This window comes from Taudactylus pleione, unplaced genomic scaffold, assembly GCF_031769625.1.
Source record: "Taudactylus pleione unplaced genomic scaffold, aTauple2 ptg000627l, whole genome shotgun sequence".
NCBI classification, from domain to species: domain Eukaryota; kingdom Metazoa; phylum Chordata; class Amphibia; order Anura; family Myobatrachidae; genus Taudactylus; species Taudactylus pleione.
In genome coordinates, this window is record NW_028285029.1 from 6,706,689 (window position 1) to 6,726,953 (window position 20,265).

Here is a 20,265-nt window from a genome sequence, read left to right on the forward strand (position 1 = left end):
TTTTCATGAAAAAATACTGCATAATGCCATTCTGCACCACTTGTGTAAAGACGCTAATTAGAAGCTATTGAAACAACTTAAGTAGCCCAAATAACATTATTAGGGCTATTCGGACACATCTACATTGATCCCCAATGTTAGTGCATCTTTTGGGGGTTGTCAGGCTGATTTCCTCATTTCTAACAGCACTTTTCACCTGTTTGACATTCATTGGGATGCGTTTTTGCGTCTTTCAGAATTGAATACGGCAAATAGCGAGGGCGCGCACTAAATGTTTTTGTGGCCAAAACATGCGATCTAGGACAAAATATGCGGCAGGATAAACTTTATCGCGGGTGCAAAACTAATTGAATACAGGCCTATGGGTCACATATAATAGGATGAGAGTTTAAAAAATGTGACAGTGTAACAGTAAAACTCTCACACTAATACATCAATCAAGTTGTTATTTCAAAACAGGAAACCCCTAGATCAGCATTTTTTGAGTCTGATAAATATGAAAGTTTACATGTTCTTTGACTTTATTACATTGGCTGAGTTTAAACATGTGCAAGTTTTCTTACACATTTTCTAAACTCTCACCCAATTACATATGGCCCTATATTTTTTTATCATCCATTCTATTTTTTTTTTTGTACAGATGAAACAAAAGACAGTCCATTACAGAGTACCACTGTCTCAAGTTTTGTAAGTGGATGTAGAGAGCGTATACAATCCAACAATCAAGTAATGTGGCAGAAGGAATTCTATTAAAAAAAAAATAAAAACAGTAACATTCAATAATATTCAATAGCCTAATGTGCACAACTCAAAATGAGGCCTAATGCGCACAACTCAGAATCAGGCCTAATGTGCACAACTCAGAATCAGGCCTAATGTGCACAACTCAGAATCAGGCCTAATGTGCACAACTCAGAATCAGGCCTAATGTGTACAACTAAGAATCAGGCCTAATGTGCACAACTCAGAATCAGGCCTAATGTGCACAAATCAAAATGAGGCCTAATGTGTGCAACTCAGAATCAGGCCTAATGTGCACAACTCAGATCAGGCCTAATGTGCACAACTCAGAATCAGGCCGAAGGGCTCAACTCAGAATCAGGCTTAATAGGTATAACATAAAATAAAGCCTAATGGGCACAACACAGAATCAGGTCTGATGAGCAAAACTCAAAAGCAGGCCTAATGTGCACAACTCAGAATCAGGCCTAATGTGCACAACTCAGAATCAGGCCTAATGTGCACAACTCAGAATCAGGCTTAATAGGTTTAACATAAAATAAAGCTTTATGGTTACAACACAGAATCAGGTCTGATGAGTGCTACTGAGAATGAGGCCTAATGTGCCAAACTCAGAATCAGACCGAATGGGCTCAATGCAGAATCAGGCATAATGTGCACAACTCAGAATCAGGCATAATTTGCACAACTCAGAATCAGGCATAATGTGCACAACTAAGAATTAGGCCTTATGTGCCCAAATCAGAATCAGGCATAATGTGCAAATCTCAGAATCAGGCATAATGTGCACAACGCAGAATCAGGCATAATATGCACAACTTAGATTCAGGCCTAATATGCACTAGTTAGAATCTGGCCTAATGAGCGCAACTCAGAACCAGACCTAAAGGGCACAACTCAGAATCAAGCCTAATGGGCACAACTCAGAATCAGGCCTAATGGGCACAACTCAGAATCAGGCACAATGTTCACAACTCATAATCAGGCCTAATGTGCACATCTCAGACTCAGGCCTAATAGGTACAACATAAAATAAGGCCTAATGTGCCCAACATAAAATCAGGCCTAAAGTGCACAACTCAGAATCAGGCCGAATGAGCACAATTTAGAATCAGACATAATAGGCACAACTCAGAATCAGACCTAATAGGTATAACATAAAATAAGGCCTAATGGGCACAATACAGAATTAGGAGTAAAATGCACAACTGAGATTCAGGCCTAATGTGTACAACTTAGAATGAGGGCTAATGCATGCAATGCAGAATCAAGCCTAATGTACCCAACTCAGAATCAAGCTGAATGGGCACAACAGAGAATCAGGCCTAAAGTGCACAATTCAGAATCAGGCCTAATGTGCACAATTCAGAATCAGGCCAAATGTACACAACTCAGAACCACGCATAATGTTCACAACTCAGAAACAGACCAAATGGGCTCAACTCAGAATCAGGCCAAATGTGCACAACTCAGAACCAGGCATAATGTTCATAACTCAGAATCAGACCGAATTGGCTCAACTCAGAATCAGACCTAATAGGTATAACATAAAAAAGGCCTAATAGGCACAACACAGAATCAGTCCTGATTGGCTCAACTGAGAATGAGACCTAATTTGAATAACTCAGAATAAATCATAATGGGTATAACTTATAATTGGGACCAACTGGAACAAGATACCTTAGAATCAGGACCACTCAGCACAAATTCAAATCAGGCCTAATGGGCACAACTCAGAATCAGGCCGAATGGGCACAAATGAGAATGGAAATTGAGAACAATTTTATTGTTTGTTTTCTTACCCCCTAATTATTATTAATTGTTTTATCTTGTTGCAGTATTTTGCATAGTTATCTACCCTTTTACACATATACCTACACTATTGCACATACACAACCTATGCATATACAGTAGTTTCAGTGCCAGATTAAGGTCCACATGGGCCTGGAGCAGACCCTTCTGATCGGCCTATTTGTGCTGAAGGTGTGACCAGCATGGCAGGGGTGTGACTACTGATGTGGAGAGCGGCGGTGACCAGTGCTGTGGGGGTGTGGTCTGCACAGGGGGTGTGGTAGCACCATGGAAGGCATAACTACTGTCAACTACCTCAATTTTTTTCTTACACCCACACCTATCTATATATACATACAGCGATCACAGTGACAAAAAATTACAGTGTGTGAGTCCAAGGGTCCTATAATGTATAAAATTTGAGGTTCTACCTCACAGTTTCAAAAGCCCTTCATAATGTAAAACATTTGAGAAAAATAACAAAACAATAGTGTAACAAACGTTCCTGTAGAGCACAGTGCAGAGGTTTCATTTAGTCAGTGCACATCATTTTATACAAACATTCCAGACCTGTTACCCTAAAGATATTTGCAGTGTAGTTTAGGACACAAGAGGAGCATAAATCATATACACACACTGCCGGAATCACAGATGCAGAGCAGATGACAGTTGGGAAGAATGGATGACCCTGGATGGGAGGTAAGACATCCTCAATTTAATTTCTATTTAAACCAATTTAAAAGGCAAAACAGAAGCTCCAAATCTATGCACATACAGCCATCCTGCCGCCACCAACTCTCACTTTTCCCCTTTTAACTCACAGCACACTGAAGCTGCAAAAATTATAACCATCAGTTTTAGTAGTGACCCACACATTATGCCAAATAGTATTACCCCCAGTACACATTCTGGACCTGACTTAGGGTCTCATTCAGACCGGCTCGCAAGTGCCTGTGCACTTGCAAGCGGGTCGATATAGAGGTCCTGTGCATTCGCAGCGGCTGCATTGTGCGTGCGCAAGCCCCAGAGCAAGAGAGAAATTGCTCCGGGACTCACTACAAAAGGAGCGGCTGTCGATGGTGATCGACAGCTCGCCCCATTTTGTAGGTGAGGCGGGGGGGTGGCTATACAAATGGAGGCTTTCCTGCGAGAATGCTTGCCATTTGGGGGTGGCCTCACTGACATCACTCGGGCTTGCGGTAGATGAAACCCTACCACAAGGGTCTCGTCGCAAGCCCCGATGGCCACGATGGTCTTGACCATCGCTACCATCAACCTGGCTGCTCGCTAAAGCTGTGGGTGGTCACCCAAAGCCTAGCAAGTGACCAGGAGGCTGGCTCTGACCATAGCAGTGGCCACCCTCATTCAGAGCAAGCGCTTGCATTTTGCAAGCAGCTCTGAATCAGGCCCTTAGAGCCATGCGCAATATTAATGTAGTTAAGCTTTTTTTTTCAACTGCACATGCTCCAAAATTTCTAAACACCCCTGCGGGACCCACAGTATCAGGGAACAGTGATGGGTGATCCTGCATGGTGACTGGGAGGTGAATAGAAATGCACATATATATGGTTTGTGTAATTGGTGTGTTGCATGAATGTCACGGGAGTGTCAGAGAAATTGGCTGTGTATGCATATGAACAGATGCAGATATAGGAGGCCATGGTCAGATGGAGGCACTGCACCTGCCATAGGGTTGGTGCAACTGATGGTGGCGTATACTGATGCATAACTCTGTATTACAGTGTGAATGGATGCTTGATAGTGCTTTTGGCAGCACAATTGTAGACAAGGAAACAGTATGTAGCAGCATTTGTATAAAGTAGCAGGTGGGTGACCCGACGCTGCTGTATGCGCTTCTCCACCAACTCAGAATCAGGCCTTATGCCACATTTTAGTGCCCCAGAACACACTGTCACATTGTTTGTCTCCCCAATACATGTTATGCCATATTGTAGTGCCCACTGATACACATTATGCCACATTGTAATGTCCCCAATACACAATGCCTCATTGTGGTGCCCCCACAAAACACATTATGCCACATTGTAGTGCCCACTGATACACATTATGCCACATTGCAGTACCCACCATTACACATTATGACACAATGTAGTGCCAGCCAATACACATTATGCCACATTATAATTTCCCCAATACACAATGCTCATTGTGGTGCCCCCATAAAACACATTATGCCACATTGTAGTGCCCACTGATAAACATTATGTCACATTGTCATGCCCACTGATACACATTATGCCACATTGTAATGTCCCCAATACACAATGTCTCATTGTGGTGCCCCCACAAAAAACATTATGCCACATTGTAGTGCCCACTGATACACATTATGTTACATTGTAGTGCCCACCATTACACATTATGACACAATATAGTGCCCGCCAATACACATTATGCCACATTGTAATGTCCCCAATACACAATGCCACATTGTGGTGCCCCCACAACACACAATATGCCACATTGTAATGCCACCAATACATATTATGCCACATTGAAACCCACTTTATCAGGGGATTTTCTATATCAATCCAAGTTAGAACCCCCATCCACTCACAGCTGTTGTGGAACTAACTAAAAGTCACAACAGTTTTGCATGGCATCAGCTGGAAAGCAAACTTGTGGCACACATCTCAGCCACTGACAGCAGTGAGTGAGGGGAAATGGGGTGGTGGAGGATAAAAGTGTAAAAGTGTGCCCAAATATTACTTTAAGTCCGTGACAGAATGAAGCCACCCCCCTGGTCCTTCAAGCCACTTTATACTACAGTGGGCCAGCTGATGCTGATTCTCACAACTGGGGAGAGAGTGAGGAGCAGAAATGGGTTGGACAAAGCAGCCCTATCTGTGCCAGTTCACAGAGAAAGGAAATCTAGAGTCTGACTGAATATGGCAGGGATAGGCAACTAATGGTCCAACAGGCTTGTCCTTGCTCTGTGTCAGTCGGGTTCACCCTGCCAGCGCAGCACCATCCTTTCTGCTCACTGGGTTGTAGCATGTAATGGCATACCCACACACACATATAAACATATATAATATATATATATATATATATATATATATATTCTAGGGATGAGCGGGTTCTGGGCCTGATTCAGAGCTGGATGCTATTTGCGGATGGTCGTTGCAAAAAAGAGGCCGGCTATTTAAATTGAGTGCTCGCTCTTTGCAGTTTGTTGACGCATCTATGTCTGAGCGAGCGAACAAAAAATGTGCTCGCTATTTTGTAAAGACGCCAGTTTTCAGTTCGCAACACACATCATCTCTGATATTTATTAGATTAATCGGGTACATTGAAAGGCATCTGAACTGCTTGCAGTGCTTGTGGTAGGTTTTTCTTACCGCTATCACTGCGAGCAGTTCAGGCTAAAAGACAACCAAGTGAGGTGATCGATGACGCTCCTTTACTAATTATGCACTCCCATTAAATGCCCTTTTGACCGTTTGGCATGCCTGCGTTCGGATCTCCACTCCCCCGTTTTTAAGCACCTTCCCCTGTTACCACCCACAAATGGTATATTCTGTCAATCAAATTAGCAGCCCCTAGCTGTTTTGCGAGTGCACAATTTCCAACCGCAATGACTGGTTTGCGCTTATCGATCCCTAATCGATGCAAAACCTCGAGATCCTCTGTGTCGGATCTTGAGGTTTTGCCTCGAGTGGCAATTTTTAAAAATGTCTGATTGGCTGACAGAGCCATGTGTCACGGCTCTCAGCCAATCATTATTATGGTGCTCATTTGCATGTAGCATGGACCCGGGAGATACCTGCTACATGCATCTGTGTGATTGACACAGAGCACGGATGTTTCAGTGAGACCCGTCTGTGCTGCTGTGTATTTCAATTACACAGATGCACGCATGGACCAGAAGTTCTGTGCTACTTGCATCTGTGTCATTGAAACAGAGCACTGATGGGTCCATGAGACTGCCTGTGCTGCTGCTGTGAAACAAAAAAAACCTGTGTATAAAAAAAGAAAAAAATGGTGTGCCCCCCCTCCAAAAAAAAGGTCAACCAGCCCCAGGCATTAGAGACCCAGAGCTGGGTATGCTTAAATACAGGGGACAAATGATGTAGGGGTCCTCCATACTAAAGCACAACCAGCACCGGGCTAGTCAGAACCAGCCCTGGTTGCCAAAATATGGGGGACAAACAACGTAGGGGTCCCCCTGTATTCTGCGCAACCAGCACTGGGCTCTGATCCAGTCCAGGTTCTGGAAATGCAGGGGAAAAAATTAGTAGGGTTCCCCTGTCCCTGTATCTTCCAGAGCCAGCACCAAATTTTCTCTAGTGGGGGGCTGATGCCACAGCCAGGGGAGCCATTTCACCATGCACCCCAGCAGCAGCATCAGACCTGACTGCTAGTCAGCCCAGGACAGGGATCCCTGGAGAGCTGGAGACCCCCTCAATAAAGGGGTCCTCATCTCTAGGGCACCCCAGGCCCAGGCAGATAGCCCGGGTCTTTCCCCGCCACCCCTTGTGCAGGTCCCAGCAAGCCTGGCCTGCATGCTGATACTTGGAGAACCACAAGTACCAGCATGCAGGGCATTAAGGGCCCACTAGTACCTATAGTTCACCTGTAAAAATATGTAAAAAAAAAACACAGGACAAACACACCGTGACTGTATAAGTTTAATAAACATACATGCACTCACACATGAACACATGCTCACCTATATAGCTATGGTCCACTTCTCCTGTAAAGTTTCCATAGGTGACCTATGAAAAAAAACTTTACTCACCAACTCCTATGTGAGGTTCTGTCCTCTTTGTTCCAAAGTACGCAACCCACGGACTTGGCAGAAATAAAAAATTAAATACGTTATCCAGGTACTTAAGTACCGTTCAAAAGAACAGTACTTCCTGAATGAGAGCGTAGCAGCTGGATTTTATAATGGAAACCACACCGCTAAACGCTCTTTGGCTGAGAGAGGTCATCCCCCATGCCTCAGCCAATAACAGATCCCTCCATTGTAGTCAATAGTGGGAACCACAGGGTAAACTTTAATAACACAGATGCATGTAGCATGGATCTCCCGGGTCCATGCTAAATGCAAATGGGCACCATAACGGTGATTGGCTTCCTGTCTGCCACTGCAGTGCCACTCCTAGATGGGCCATGTGTTTGTGCTGCCCACTTGTTTCGCTTAGCATAGTCATCCAGCTACCTCGGTGCAACCTTTTGGCCTAAAAACATTATTGTGAGGTGTGAGGTGAATGTTATTTAGGTTATTAATAGCGTAGGAACAAGAACAAAGCCCCATTTTATGTGATTTTAGCTGTGTTTTTTATTTTTTAAGAAAAAATCTAGATCAAAAACCAAAACCCGAAAACAAAAAACGGAGGTGAGGTTTTGGCAAAAGCAAATCCAGATCCAAAACCAGGGGAGATCCAGATCCAAAACCAAAACCAAAACACAGGGGTGGGTGCACACCTCTAATATATTCATTTATGCATATATACATAATAGTTGTGTAAGGCTATCACACCTTCTTAATGTACAAGCCTCAATAGGGCCAGCTGCTTTAGTAACTAAGGGAGCCCGGGGTGTTGGGAAGGAGCCATGAAGGGGTAGGTGGGGGATCAGGATGGAGCCATGGCAGGGAGGGGGTGGATGGAGGTGCAATGAGAGAGGGGTGAATGTGGGAGTCCTGGAGGAGGCCAGGAGAAAGATGGTGAGGCTGAGAAGGGGGGAGACAGAGCTGGCTTGGCAGTCAATCTAGAAAATATAATATATATATATATATATATATATATATATATATATACAGTATCTCTATGTACTAACACTGCATATACACATTACAGTATCCACACATACAGTATATGAAACTTGATAAGAAAAGTGATCAGCAACCAGCAAGACAATCCTGATCAGCAGTCAGCGTCTCAGCTGCACTGCAAGATTGATACTGGAGAGTCAGAATCAGGAACCCGGTCAGCTGGCCCCTTCCCCTTCCCAGAGATAAGTTCCTGATTAGTGCTTAGGCAGGGTGCAGTGGTAGGAGTAGCACTAACGAAATCACGAGATGCAGGGGAAGAACTGAGGGATAGTTAGTGATGCCTTCCTGGGTGGGGTGGGGGGGGTCAGAGTGGGCAGAGTTTCAGATGGCTGCTCGCAAGGCAGGCTGCTGCGGCAGTAAAAAAAAAAGCACAGCCGACTATGCTGTGGGCCTATTTTGATGGGCGGCCTGGAGCTGCAGCTCCACCCGGCCCAATGATAATCCAGGTCTGAGAAGGTCTAATTTTGCTTTTCTTTTAGAATCTTCAGCAAATTACAAAGTGTGTCAGCATTTCACTCATCTCTATTAAACATGGAATTGTCTGTGTTTCAACCTGTAAGTGGAATTCAATAATATTGGCTATATTATACATATGTGTCCTCATACGCTATTTCTGTAGTAGCTCCAAACAGCCTGTCTCAGTGCACTAGGTCCCGTTCCACACTGCCAGCTCTGGGCTTCTTATTTGCATCTTTTTTATTTAAACATGTTTTATGCACAATGTGATGTGACTATCACTTATAAGGAGACTGCACTGATTAATTTCATGTGTGACACTTGTCTATCTGTGTGTGACATATTGAATGCAGATTGTAACGTGATATTACCGAGTGAATTCGCATTGCAAATTCAGGCAATATCACAGGGATTTACTACAAATCCCTTACAGGGACAGAGCTTGCGATAAAGCTTTGTCCCTGCAAATCCCCTTCGGAGCCTTTTCACGGTATTTTCGCAAAAAATACAGTGATTAAGTGCCCGCGCATGCGCCGACCGGTCGCAGCTGCTACCCCCCACCCCAGCGCTAAGCCCCGCCCCCAAGATCACGGACCCCCCTGCAACCCCCCCTCCCCCCGCGACCCCCCTCTCCCTTAATTACACCTACCTGCATGTTCCGGGCCTCCGGTGATTTTCTCCATTCCTCCGGTCAGGTGATCACCCATACTGCACTGGGGCCCAATCACCTGATGACCGGGCAGCAGTGCACTATGGGAGACCAGCTAACTGGAGGTGAGTCATCACCGGAGGCCCGATCACCGGTCCCTTGAGTAAGGTAAGTAAATTTTTTTTTTAACTATTTTTTTTTCTTTTTTTTACAGTAATCAGCTTGCCGTCTGTTTAGACCACATAGCTGATTACTGGGACCGACTCTCGGCTCTGCTCTCCCCGTTAGAGCAGGGCAGGAGGCTGGTAACCAGGGGAGACCCTGGATAACGCCACCTCCAGGTGGCGTTATTATCACAGGGCTTTTCCCGATATTTTTTCACATTTTATTTTTAGTAACTCTGGTTGGATCACATTTCTCATTACAATTATGGGAAATGTGATCTGCTTTACTAAAAATAAGTGATACTTAGGGGTTGGAGTACAATTTTACTAATTCTACTCCAATTGCCCTGTAATAACTATAGGTGATACTAAAATAATGTGAAAAGGGTGTGAAAACATCCTTTTTCAATTTATTTTAGTCAAAATAATGTTAATAAATAGAGCCCTGAGTGTGAATCTATAGATGAAGTGCTATGATGAAGTGACAGTGACATTTTTCCTCACCAAATGCTTCATTTACAGACTCAGGGCCTGATTTAGCAGTGTACGCTATTGCACTACTGAACACTGATTCCAGGCGCAATGGGTCTAGGTTCCCGCACGCAGACTGTCAGCAGACTGTTAGTGATTGTGAGCGGTGAGAGGGCAGTGATGTTCTCCATTTCCTTAAACGGAGGTGTATCGCTACTGTTGGAAGGGAGGAAAGAGGCCAGGACCTCCGTCAGCTGATGGAGATTTACTGGCCTCTCCCTCTCATCTGTGTTGGCCAGCTGCATAACCCATAACCCAGCTGATGTTCTCGCAGAGTATACGATGCTGCGTTGGACAATGCAGCTTGTATACATAATGCAGAGGCTGCGTGATACTTCCTGCTGCATTACCATATTTGCAATGATCACAATTGCAAAGCTGTCTGTGTGCATACATCATATATCTATAGCCTGCATCATACATCATATATCTATAGCCTGCATGTATACATCATATATCTATAGCCTGCATGCATACATCATATATCTATAGCCTGCGAGCATACATCATATATCTATAGCCTGCATGCATACTTTATATATCTTTGGCCTGCATGCATACATCATGTATCTATAGCATGTGTGCATAAAACATATGTCTATAGCCTGCGTGCATACATCATATATCTATAACCTGTGTGTATACCTCATATATCTATAGCCTGCATGCATACATCATATATCTATAGCCTGCGTGCATACATCATATATTTCTATCCTGCGTGCATACATCACACTGTATATCTATAGCCTGCGTACATACATCATATATCTATAGCCTGCGTGCATACATCATATATCTATAGCCTGCGTGCAGCTTTGCAATTTCTATCCTAGCTGAATCAGGCCCTCAGTCCTACACATAAATACAAATGTCTTATACTATCACTAACAGTGCAGTCTTATGTTGCAGGATGGTTATTCAATGATGGGAACCGTAGTATAAACTTTAGTTACCCTGCGGCTCTCCATTGTGTTCAATGGAGGGAGCCATTCATTGACTGAGAGAGGCGTAGGCGGACCTTCAAAGGAGGAAGCCACGTCTGAGCGCTTCATTCTGGAAGTAATAACCATCCTGGTTAAGCGGTTGCGCAGTTCACATTTTTGTTTTGTTATCTTAAGAAGACCCACGGATGCCTAGTCTGGACCGAAGAGGATCAAACCATGCGTAGGAGATGGTGAGTATGTTTTCTTTCAATGGGTACCCTATGGAATTTCTACTGGAGAAGGGGACCGATGCTACAGGGAAACATAGGTAAGTATATGTACATGTGTTTATATATGTGTGAGTGCATGTATGTTAATTAAACTTATACTGTGTATGGTGTGTGTGTGTGTGTGTTTATTTCAACATTTCTTTACAGGTGAACTACAGGTCCCAGTGGACCCTTAATGCCCCACATGCTGGTACTTGTGGTTCTCCAAGTACCAGCATGCAGGGGAGGCTTGCAGGGACCTGCAGTTCTACTGTAAAGACAATGTTTAACATGTTCTATTTTTACATTACATTTACACAATCAACCAGCCACCCACCACCCAGGGGTGGCAGGGATAGCACCGGGCTATCAGCCTAGGCTAGGGGTGCCCTGGAGAGGGATGCCCCTTTATTGGGGGTGTCCCCAACTCCCCAGGGACCCCTGGCCTGGACTGACTAGCAGCTAGGACTGATGCTGCAGCTAGGGGGCCCAGTGATAGGGCTCCCCTGGCTGTGGCATCAGCCCCCTGCTAGAAAGGTTCTGGTGCAGTTTCTGGAACTTACAACGGAACTCAAAGCATTTTTTCCCTATAAGTCCAGAACCAGGACTGGTTCCCAAAGACCAGTGCTGGTTGTATTAAGTACAGTGGAACCCTACACAAATTTTTCCCTGTACTTAAACAATCAGGACTGGATTTCAAAAGTCCGGGCTGTTGTGTTTTGGGGGGGGGGACCTCCCGTCATTTTTTTTAGACATTTAAATATTTATCTGCTTGTTACAGTTAGATAAATGCAGGTATCTCACTGATGTCTGCATGTATCTGTGTGAAAACGAACTGCTCATGCTGAAAGTGAAAGCATGAAGCAGTTCTATGCTGTCGGGGATTTGCATTTCGGTTTGAAGTGGGATTTGCCATTCGATTTGGACATGAACATGTCAAATCAACAGTAAATTACTGTTCAAACCCTAATCAAATCGAATTTGATTTTGCAAATCGCACTACAAATCGAACAATAGTAAATCTGGCTAAAACACAGAGTTTTCAAAATTCGATTTGAGTTGGTTTGAGGTGAGCTAAATCGACCTTCAAATCGACAATCAAATTGACCTTTAGTAAATTTACCCGCTGGTGTCTTACCAGGTATTCTCGAACTGTATGGCATACTGAGGCTAGGTGTATGAGGACACATTTGTATCACATAACATAATAACATTACAAAGTACTATGTGCTGATTACAGTTTGCTGTGAATTCACATTTTCTTTCCTTTGCTTCTACTTCCAAATCAAATTAGTAAAATATTGTACATATACCAGACTTATTGGATATTTCTCCTTCTGAGCACAACAAACAGTCATAGCAACATGCATGGTGTCCTCCCATTGGTGCTTTTCTGTATCCATCCTGACACTTTTCAGGACATTGTCCATGTGGCATCTATTGAGATAAAGAGATGAGGTTCTGCAGTTTACCTGAACATTCTATCATGTTCCTCTATTTTTAATGCTAACAGATTAGGATCATTATACTTATTCTGCAGATATACTGGTAAGCAGAAAGGTATTGGATAGAGAATTGTTTTAACAAAACAAGGCGCAGAAATAAAATTGCAATCTGGAGCATATTTAGCATTTTTTTCAAACACAGAGATATTCTACGGAAGAAACATATGTGTTTTCCATATTTTTGGAGGTGGTATCTGAAGTTGAAATACAGTCATAAACACAAATAGAAAAGAATACACCATAGACAGGTCTACAACACAGGCTTTACCATGAATAGTGATTATAATCATGCGTGTAATCTAAGCAAACTCGGTTAAAAATAGAAGTTTGAAATAAACTACATCCTGAGCAGTTTGTCTTGCAGAAATATACACAGATCAGTGTTGTCAGGATATATTTTTGCCTCTAATGAATAAAAAAAGTGTTAAACTAATAAAACAAATAACTTGGGGTCCCCCCACCTCGGGTTCTGTGAGCCAATCTTGGTTCTAAAAATCTAGAAGAAAAAATGTGTAGGGGTACACTGTATTTTATGAACCAGGACTGGGCTTTGTAAGCCGTCCCTGGTTCTAAAAATGCGGGGAAAATTGTGTGAGGTTTCCCTTAGTTTTAAAAACAGCACCGGGCAAAAAACTAGTTGGACTGTAATGCCACAGGCAGCAGACCCTTTCACCGAGTCCCGTTTCTAAAGCATTAAGACCCCATACTAGTTAGCACTAGCCAGGGATCCCAGGGAAAGTGGGAACCCTCCAATAATTGGGTCCCCATCTCATGATCATCCCAGGCGTGGTCTGAAGCCCAGGGTTCTTCTGTGCACTCCTGGCTAGGGGTGCAAGAGTGACAGTGATAACAATGAAAGTGTCTTATTTTTATAGTGGGACTACAGGTGCCAGCAAGCCTGTTTTTTGGCACTTGAGCAACCGGTACCTCGACTGTAAATAAAATAGCTTATTTTTGAATGCTTTGTTATGCCCACTTTTATAATTTTTTTTCCATTTCCCCTCCAGTTAATTTTTAATTACTTGCTAGTTTTACTATAATTGTTTTTATACATTCATACATAATTTTTACTTGCAGGTATGTATTACAATATAGATACATAATGCATGGAAACCATTTGTGTGGACAATGTCATGTTCAGCCTTCATTTTATTGACGGTTCCATTCACTGGAAAGAGACATAATTACAAGCAGTGGCATTACTAGGGTATTTGGAGCCCAGGGCAAGTTAAATAATGGAGCCCCCCCACAACTTAGCGCATGCCTGAAAAGTGGGCATGGTCACATGCCACAAGGGTTGTGGCCACTGGAAAATGGGGGCATGGCAACATGACACACCACCACCATTCCTTTTCATTCCATATGCACCTTAATGCACCAACTAGTAGTGCCCTCAGTAATGTACCCTTATAAAGTGCCCCTTATGTCATGCCCCCAGTAGTGGCACTTATGCAGGGCCCCCAGATATGCAACTTATACAGTGCCCCATATAATAAAGTGCCGCTAGTAGTGGTCCCCCTATTCAGTGCTGCCAGTAGTGGTCCACTCTATGCAGTGCTCCCAGTAGTGCCCCTTATATAGTGCCCCCAGTCCCCTTTGTGCAGTGCTACCAGTAGTGCTCCTTATTCAGTGCCCCCAGTAGTGGTCACCCTTATACAGTGCTCCCAGTAGTGCCTCTTATACTATGCCCCCAGTAGTGGTCACCCTTATACAGAACCCCAGTCTACCCTATGCAGTGCCCCAGTAGTGGTCCCCCCTATGCAGTGCCCCTTATATAGTGCCCCCAGTAGTAGTCCTCCCTATGCAGTGTCCCAGTAGTTCCCCTTAAATAGTGCTTCCAGTCCCCCTATGCAATTTCCCCAGTAGTGCCCCATATATAGTGCTTTAGTAGTAGTCCCCCTTATCTATTGTCCACAGAAGTGGTCCCTCTATGCTGTGCCACCAGTAGTGCCTCTTATAAAGTGCTTCCAGTAGTATTCCCCTTATGCAGTGTCCCCAGTAGTGACCCTTGTATAGTGCCCCCAGTAGTCGTCCCCACTATGCAGTGCCCCTTATATAATGTCCCCAGTAGTAGCCCCCCAATGCACTGCTGCCAGTAGTTGTCCTCCAATGCAGTGACCCAAGTATTGCCCCTTATATAGGGCCCCAGTAGTAGTCCCCCCTCTGCAGTACAGCCAGTAGTGGTCCCCCCTTTGCAGTGCATCCAGTAGTATCTCATATAGTTCCCCCAGTAGTACCCCCCCTATGCAGTGCCCCTTATATAATGCCCCCAGTAGTAGTCCACTGTATGAAGTGCCCCCAGTAGTGGTCCCCCTATGCAGTGCCCCCCAGTAGTGCCCCTTATATAATGCCCCCAGTAGAAGTCCCCCTTATGCAGTGCCCCCAGTATTGGTACCTCCAATGCAGTACCCCAGTGCCCACGTAGTGCCCCTTATATAGTGAACCCAGTAATAGCCCTTATATAGTGTCCCCAGTAGTGGTCCCCCCTATGCAGTGCCCCCCAATAGTGGTCCCCCCTATGCAGTGCCCCCAGTAGTGCTCCCTATTTAATGCCAACAGTAGTAGTCCCCACTATGCAGTGCCCCAAGTAGTGGTCCCTCCAATGCAGTCCCCCAAATGCAGTGTTCCAGTAGTGCCCCTTATATAGTGCCCCCAGTACCCCCCCCCCAGCAGTGCCAGACAAAGACAAACACGTTAAAAAAAAATCAAATATCTGGGCTGGAAAAAGACCGTTCTGGATAACACATGGCCCTACAAAAATAAGTGATGTTAAATCAGTAAAGTATGCAGACACACATGTATGAATAATATTGCCTCTAAATATAGGAATAGACTGTCATCTGGGTGCATAACAATTAGCTGCACCTATAGAGCCAAATAATTATTGTCTTTACCTTTGGGAACATAGAATATGTATATTGTGCATGTAATAGTTATCCAATTTAGGTCAAATACAATTACTTTTATCTAGGAATTAGAATACTGGTAACCAAATAAATACCATTCAGTAAAGAACTACATGTAACAATTTTTGAAAGTGCCAGCCAGCCTATGGTCATTTAATGTAATGTTTTTATATGTGTTATTTCTTTCTTTTAATAAATTGTTCTGATTTAAGCAGCGCCTCTCTCTCTCTCTCTCTCTCTCTCTCTCTCTCTCTCTCTATATATATATATATATACTATATATATATATATATATATATATATATATACATACTATATATATATATATATATATATATTTATATATATATATATTGTCCTTGAGAAAGAGTTCACATTCAAAATGCGTTGATGGGGGGGCATGGCTTGGCTATGAGTCAGGATAGACATGCTTCTAGGAGCTCTCCCAAACATCACCCCACTTCTGGCTTAAACTGGGGATCTCCTGACAGAGGATTACCCCTCCCAACTCTGCACTGTTGATTACTTTGCGGGTGTGGACTCTCGGACCTGTCAGATGCTCTTTTCTGTCACGGCCTAGTGCCACAGCTGTAGGCAGGGATTGGAGTCCAAAACCAGAAGTCCTGCGGACCTCCGATAGATGCCTAGGAAGAGGCCTCCTACCTTACATGCAGCGCTGCTGCTTGATGGAGTCTGTGGCTGGGTGTGACTGGAGCTGTCACCGGGTCCCCCCCACCTGTTTCCACCTCTGACAAGTTAGTTGAACTCTGCTGCTGTACCCATGGCCACCATCTTGGATTGTGGCTCCTGGCCCCGCTCCCTTATACCAGCCTCCCACATTACTCTCGTGGTTCTGCAGCTTTAAGAGACTGCAATGAGTGACCTGTCAGCTGGCCTGGGGTCCCTCCACTCTACCTCTGGCTCCCCCACCATCACTATTACAGCAGACACTGCAGTATAAAGTGCCATTCTCACAGGCACCATTTTGGATCATCCCCCCTCCTATAGAGATTCTTTTTACGATTGTAGCATACCTGCTACTACTCCATACCAAACGAAGCAGCAAGTTGACCCCTCTAAGACCTTGGTTCTGGCCCCCAAATCTTGAAGCTTGGTGAAATTTGGATCAACTCATTGTCCTTTCCTCTTAAGTTTAAACTAACCTTTCCATAAATGTTATATTACTGTCACCCTTGTATCCAACCCTTCTGTGTCACCCCTGTCTGTCTGGCCCCTTCCCTTAGAATGTAAGCTCTCACGAGCAGGGCCCTCTTCCCTCATGTGCTTCTCCTTCACTTGATTATACTTTAATATAAAACAGTACCCCATCCTTGGTTGCCGACACCATGCTGCCTATCTAAGTGTTATGCAGCAATGTATTAATCATGTATCTATCCTGCATTGTTTGTACTATTAATAACCATTTTCTTGTGTGCTCATTTGTTTATGTAAATTGTAAGGCGCTGTGGAACCCTTGTGGCACCATATAAATAAAGAATAATAATAATAATAATGATGATGCCTCAATTGATGAGCCTATAACAGTAAGGTGGATGTTGCAACTTCTTGGTGATCTTAAGAAAGATATCACCACTGAGTTGACTTCTACTGTAAGGGAGTTGAAGTATGATGTTGCTGGACAGGGCGGTCGCACGGACCTTCTTGAAAATAAGATGGGAGAGGTGGTCGCATCTCATAATGATCTAATCTCTGCCCATGAAACTACTCAAGTGGAACTTTCTGCACAACGAGATAAATTGGTTGATCTGGAGGATAGGGCCTGCCGGAATAACCTCAAAATCCGGGGGATCCATGAATCGATACAATTCTCCGAACTTCCTGAATTTACTATGGCCTTATTTCAGAAATTACTCCCTGACTTGCATCCCACACAGTTCCTTATGGATCGCATACACCATTTCCCTAAAGCTTATAATGCCCCTGACACCTCCCCGTGAGACACTATCATGAGGATGCATTATTTCCATGTGAAAGAATCCAAGTATCTCGGGACATTGATTCCTCTTCAACAGTACTGGGCAACCTGCAGTTATTTGGTGACCTCTCCCCAGCAACAATAAATAAGAGACGTTAATTTCTTCTGCATCACACCGGCCTTTCGACAAGCTCAAATACCATACAGTTGGTGTTTCCTGACAAAACTTATTGTCACCCATGCCAGTTCTACAAAAATGCTTGGCTCCTAGGATGATGGCATGAAAGCACTAGACCTTTGGCAGATCCCATATGCTACCAAGCCAGCTAAGCCCATTCCTACGATTAGATCAGAGTGGTCTTTGGTGGGCAATAATGGCTGACTGTCTCACTGTTTGTGAAGTCTCTCCTCATCCTGGTTTATTGTTTATAAGGTTGTGATGTATCCCACCGTAACTATTTATATGTTCCCAATATTTGTAATGATGTTTTCTTTTTCTTTTTTTATTATATATATATATATATATCTATGTTTATTGTTTACATTACATTTGTACATTTTCTATAGTTACACTTGCTATAAAAGACATTAAGTTTTTTTTTCATGATGTGTGCTATTAAGATTATATCTGGTGTTGTATTTTCTTCTGTTAAAGTGTTATATGCTATTTTGTTCCCAGGTGATGGGAACCATGTCACTACCCCCACTGATCTACCATTTTCGCCACTCTGGACCGTGGCCCCTCTGACTCCCGTTGTGGAGTCATTTATGTTTGTGTTTTTTATTTTAGTTTTCCCTTAAGCCCATCCCTTCCTCCCATCATGTTTACAGGATCTGTGATATAATTTTGTATTTATCAAAGTAAGTGTTGTTCGACCCAATATAGATAGGTTGCCTATTTCTAATCTCCACACTTTTCCAGATTTGTTTAAATAATGAATTGTATGTCCATCAATGCTAAAGATTTGAATCATCCACAGAAATGAAGGGTAGCCCTGCACTTTTTCCGAACCCACAAAATGGATGTTGTAGCGATCCAAGAAACCCATTTTGCTAAAGATGCTACCCCTGCTAATTGATGTTTTAGGCCAATAACTTATTTTGATAAGGGAGTTAGAGGGAAAGGCCGCTATCCTAGCATCTGTATATGCCCCAAATACTGGTAAATTGTCTTTTATTGGAAAGTTCTTTAGGGTTACTCAAAGAGTGTGTTCCAACCAGGTTATTCTTCATGGTGACTTTAATTTGGTTTCAGACCCCTGGCTGGATAAATCCAATCATACAGTTGGTAGTGCTTCTGCTGACTCTTTTGGTGTTTGGAGGGTCTTTGGTCAGCTGGTTCTGAAGTATGGTCTGCGTGATATGTGGCGAGCATTACATCCTACAACTTGTGACTACACTTTTCTCTCTCGTGTTCATGAATCATACTCCAGAATCGATCTTGCTCTTATAGATAAATGGTCTTTGCAACAGGTCCTATGCTCCAATATTCTTCCTATAATTTGTTCTGAACATGCCCCCTTGACACTTACATGGTACCTTTCTCAGTCTCTTCCCTCCAATAGACCATGGAGATTTAATAATTTACTCCTATCCTCAGGTGAAGCAAAACAAGCCATACAGTCTACCCTTTCAAACTATCTCTAACATAATAAGTCTACAGATACCTCACAGTTTAATTTCTGGTGTGCCCTTAAGGTGGTCCTTAGAGGATCGGCAATTCAGGTAGCCTCTAAAGTTAAACACCAAGAAGCCCAAGCGCAAAAAGATTTAGAAGCTAGACTTCGAGTTCTAGAAGACCAACATCAATCTGACCCCTCTAATTCTTTACTCCTCCAAGAAATATTGAAGGATGGGGAAGAGCTGGAAGTTTATACTCTGAAAAAATGAAGTACACTGTCAATAGGATGAATCAAAGATTCTACATTGATGGTAATAAGGCATCCCACCTTCTGGCGCGGAAGTTGAGAGGGAAAGAGGCTTGTGCTTCAGTTCGGGCCTTATATAATTGTTCTGGAGCTAAATTGACCAACCCTTTAGATATTTATAATGCCTTTGCAGAATTTTAATCCCACCTTTATAATTTGAAAGATGATGTTAATTCATTTCAACCCACCTCAGAGACTATCTCCGCTTTTCGTTCAAATCTTTCCATACCCACCCTTGATGATCAATCTTTAGATTTCCTATACACCCCTTGGACAGTTGGGGAAGTGGAGATTGCCATTAAGTCTCTGAAATGTGATAAAACACCTGGACCTGAAGGCTTTACTAACAATTTTTATATAGCTTTTCAAGCAGACCTTGTTTTGGCGTCGGTGGAGGTGTTTGAATGGAACTTCTTTAGGCTCTTTCCCCCCTGAAATGCTTGATGCCCGAATTATCACCATTCTATAACCAGACGAGGAACCCAAGTATGCCAAAAATTATAGACCCATAGCCCTGTTAAACACTGATATTAAATTATATGCAAAATTGGTATTTTATAGATTAAACCCATTGTTACCTGACTTGATCAATCCAGATCAAGTAGGCTTTGCACTGTGTCGACAAGCTCCAAATAACACATGTAGAGCCTTTAATATTAT

At 43.3% G+C, this 20,265-nt stretch overlaps 1 protein-coding gene across 1 annotated transcript in view; it reads right to left on the reverse strand.

Moving 5' to 3' along the window:
* LOC148479284 (vomeronasal type-2 receptor 26-like) overlaps positions 1-20,265 on the reverse strand; it is a 70,996-nt gene that overhangs the window by 9,675 nt on the left and 41,056 nt on the right. Inside the window, exon 2 of the mRNA XM_088454699.1 lies at positions 12,644-12,767. Coding sequence (XP_088310825.1) covers positions 12,644-12,767 — 124 coding nt within the window. The remainder of the gene's footprint in view (positions 1-12,643; positions 12,768-20,265) is intronic.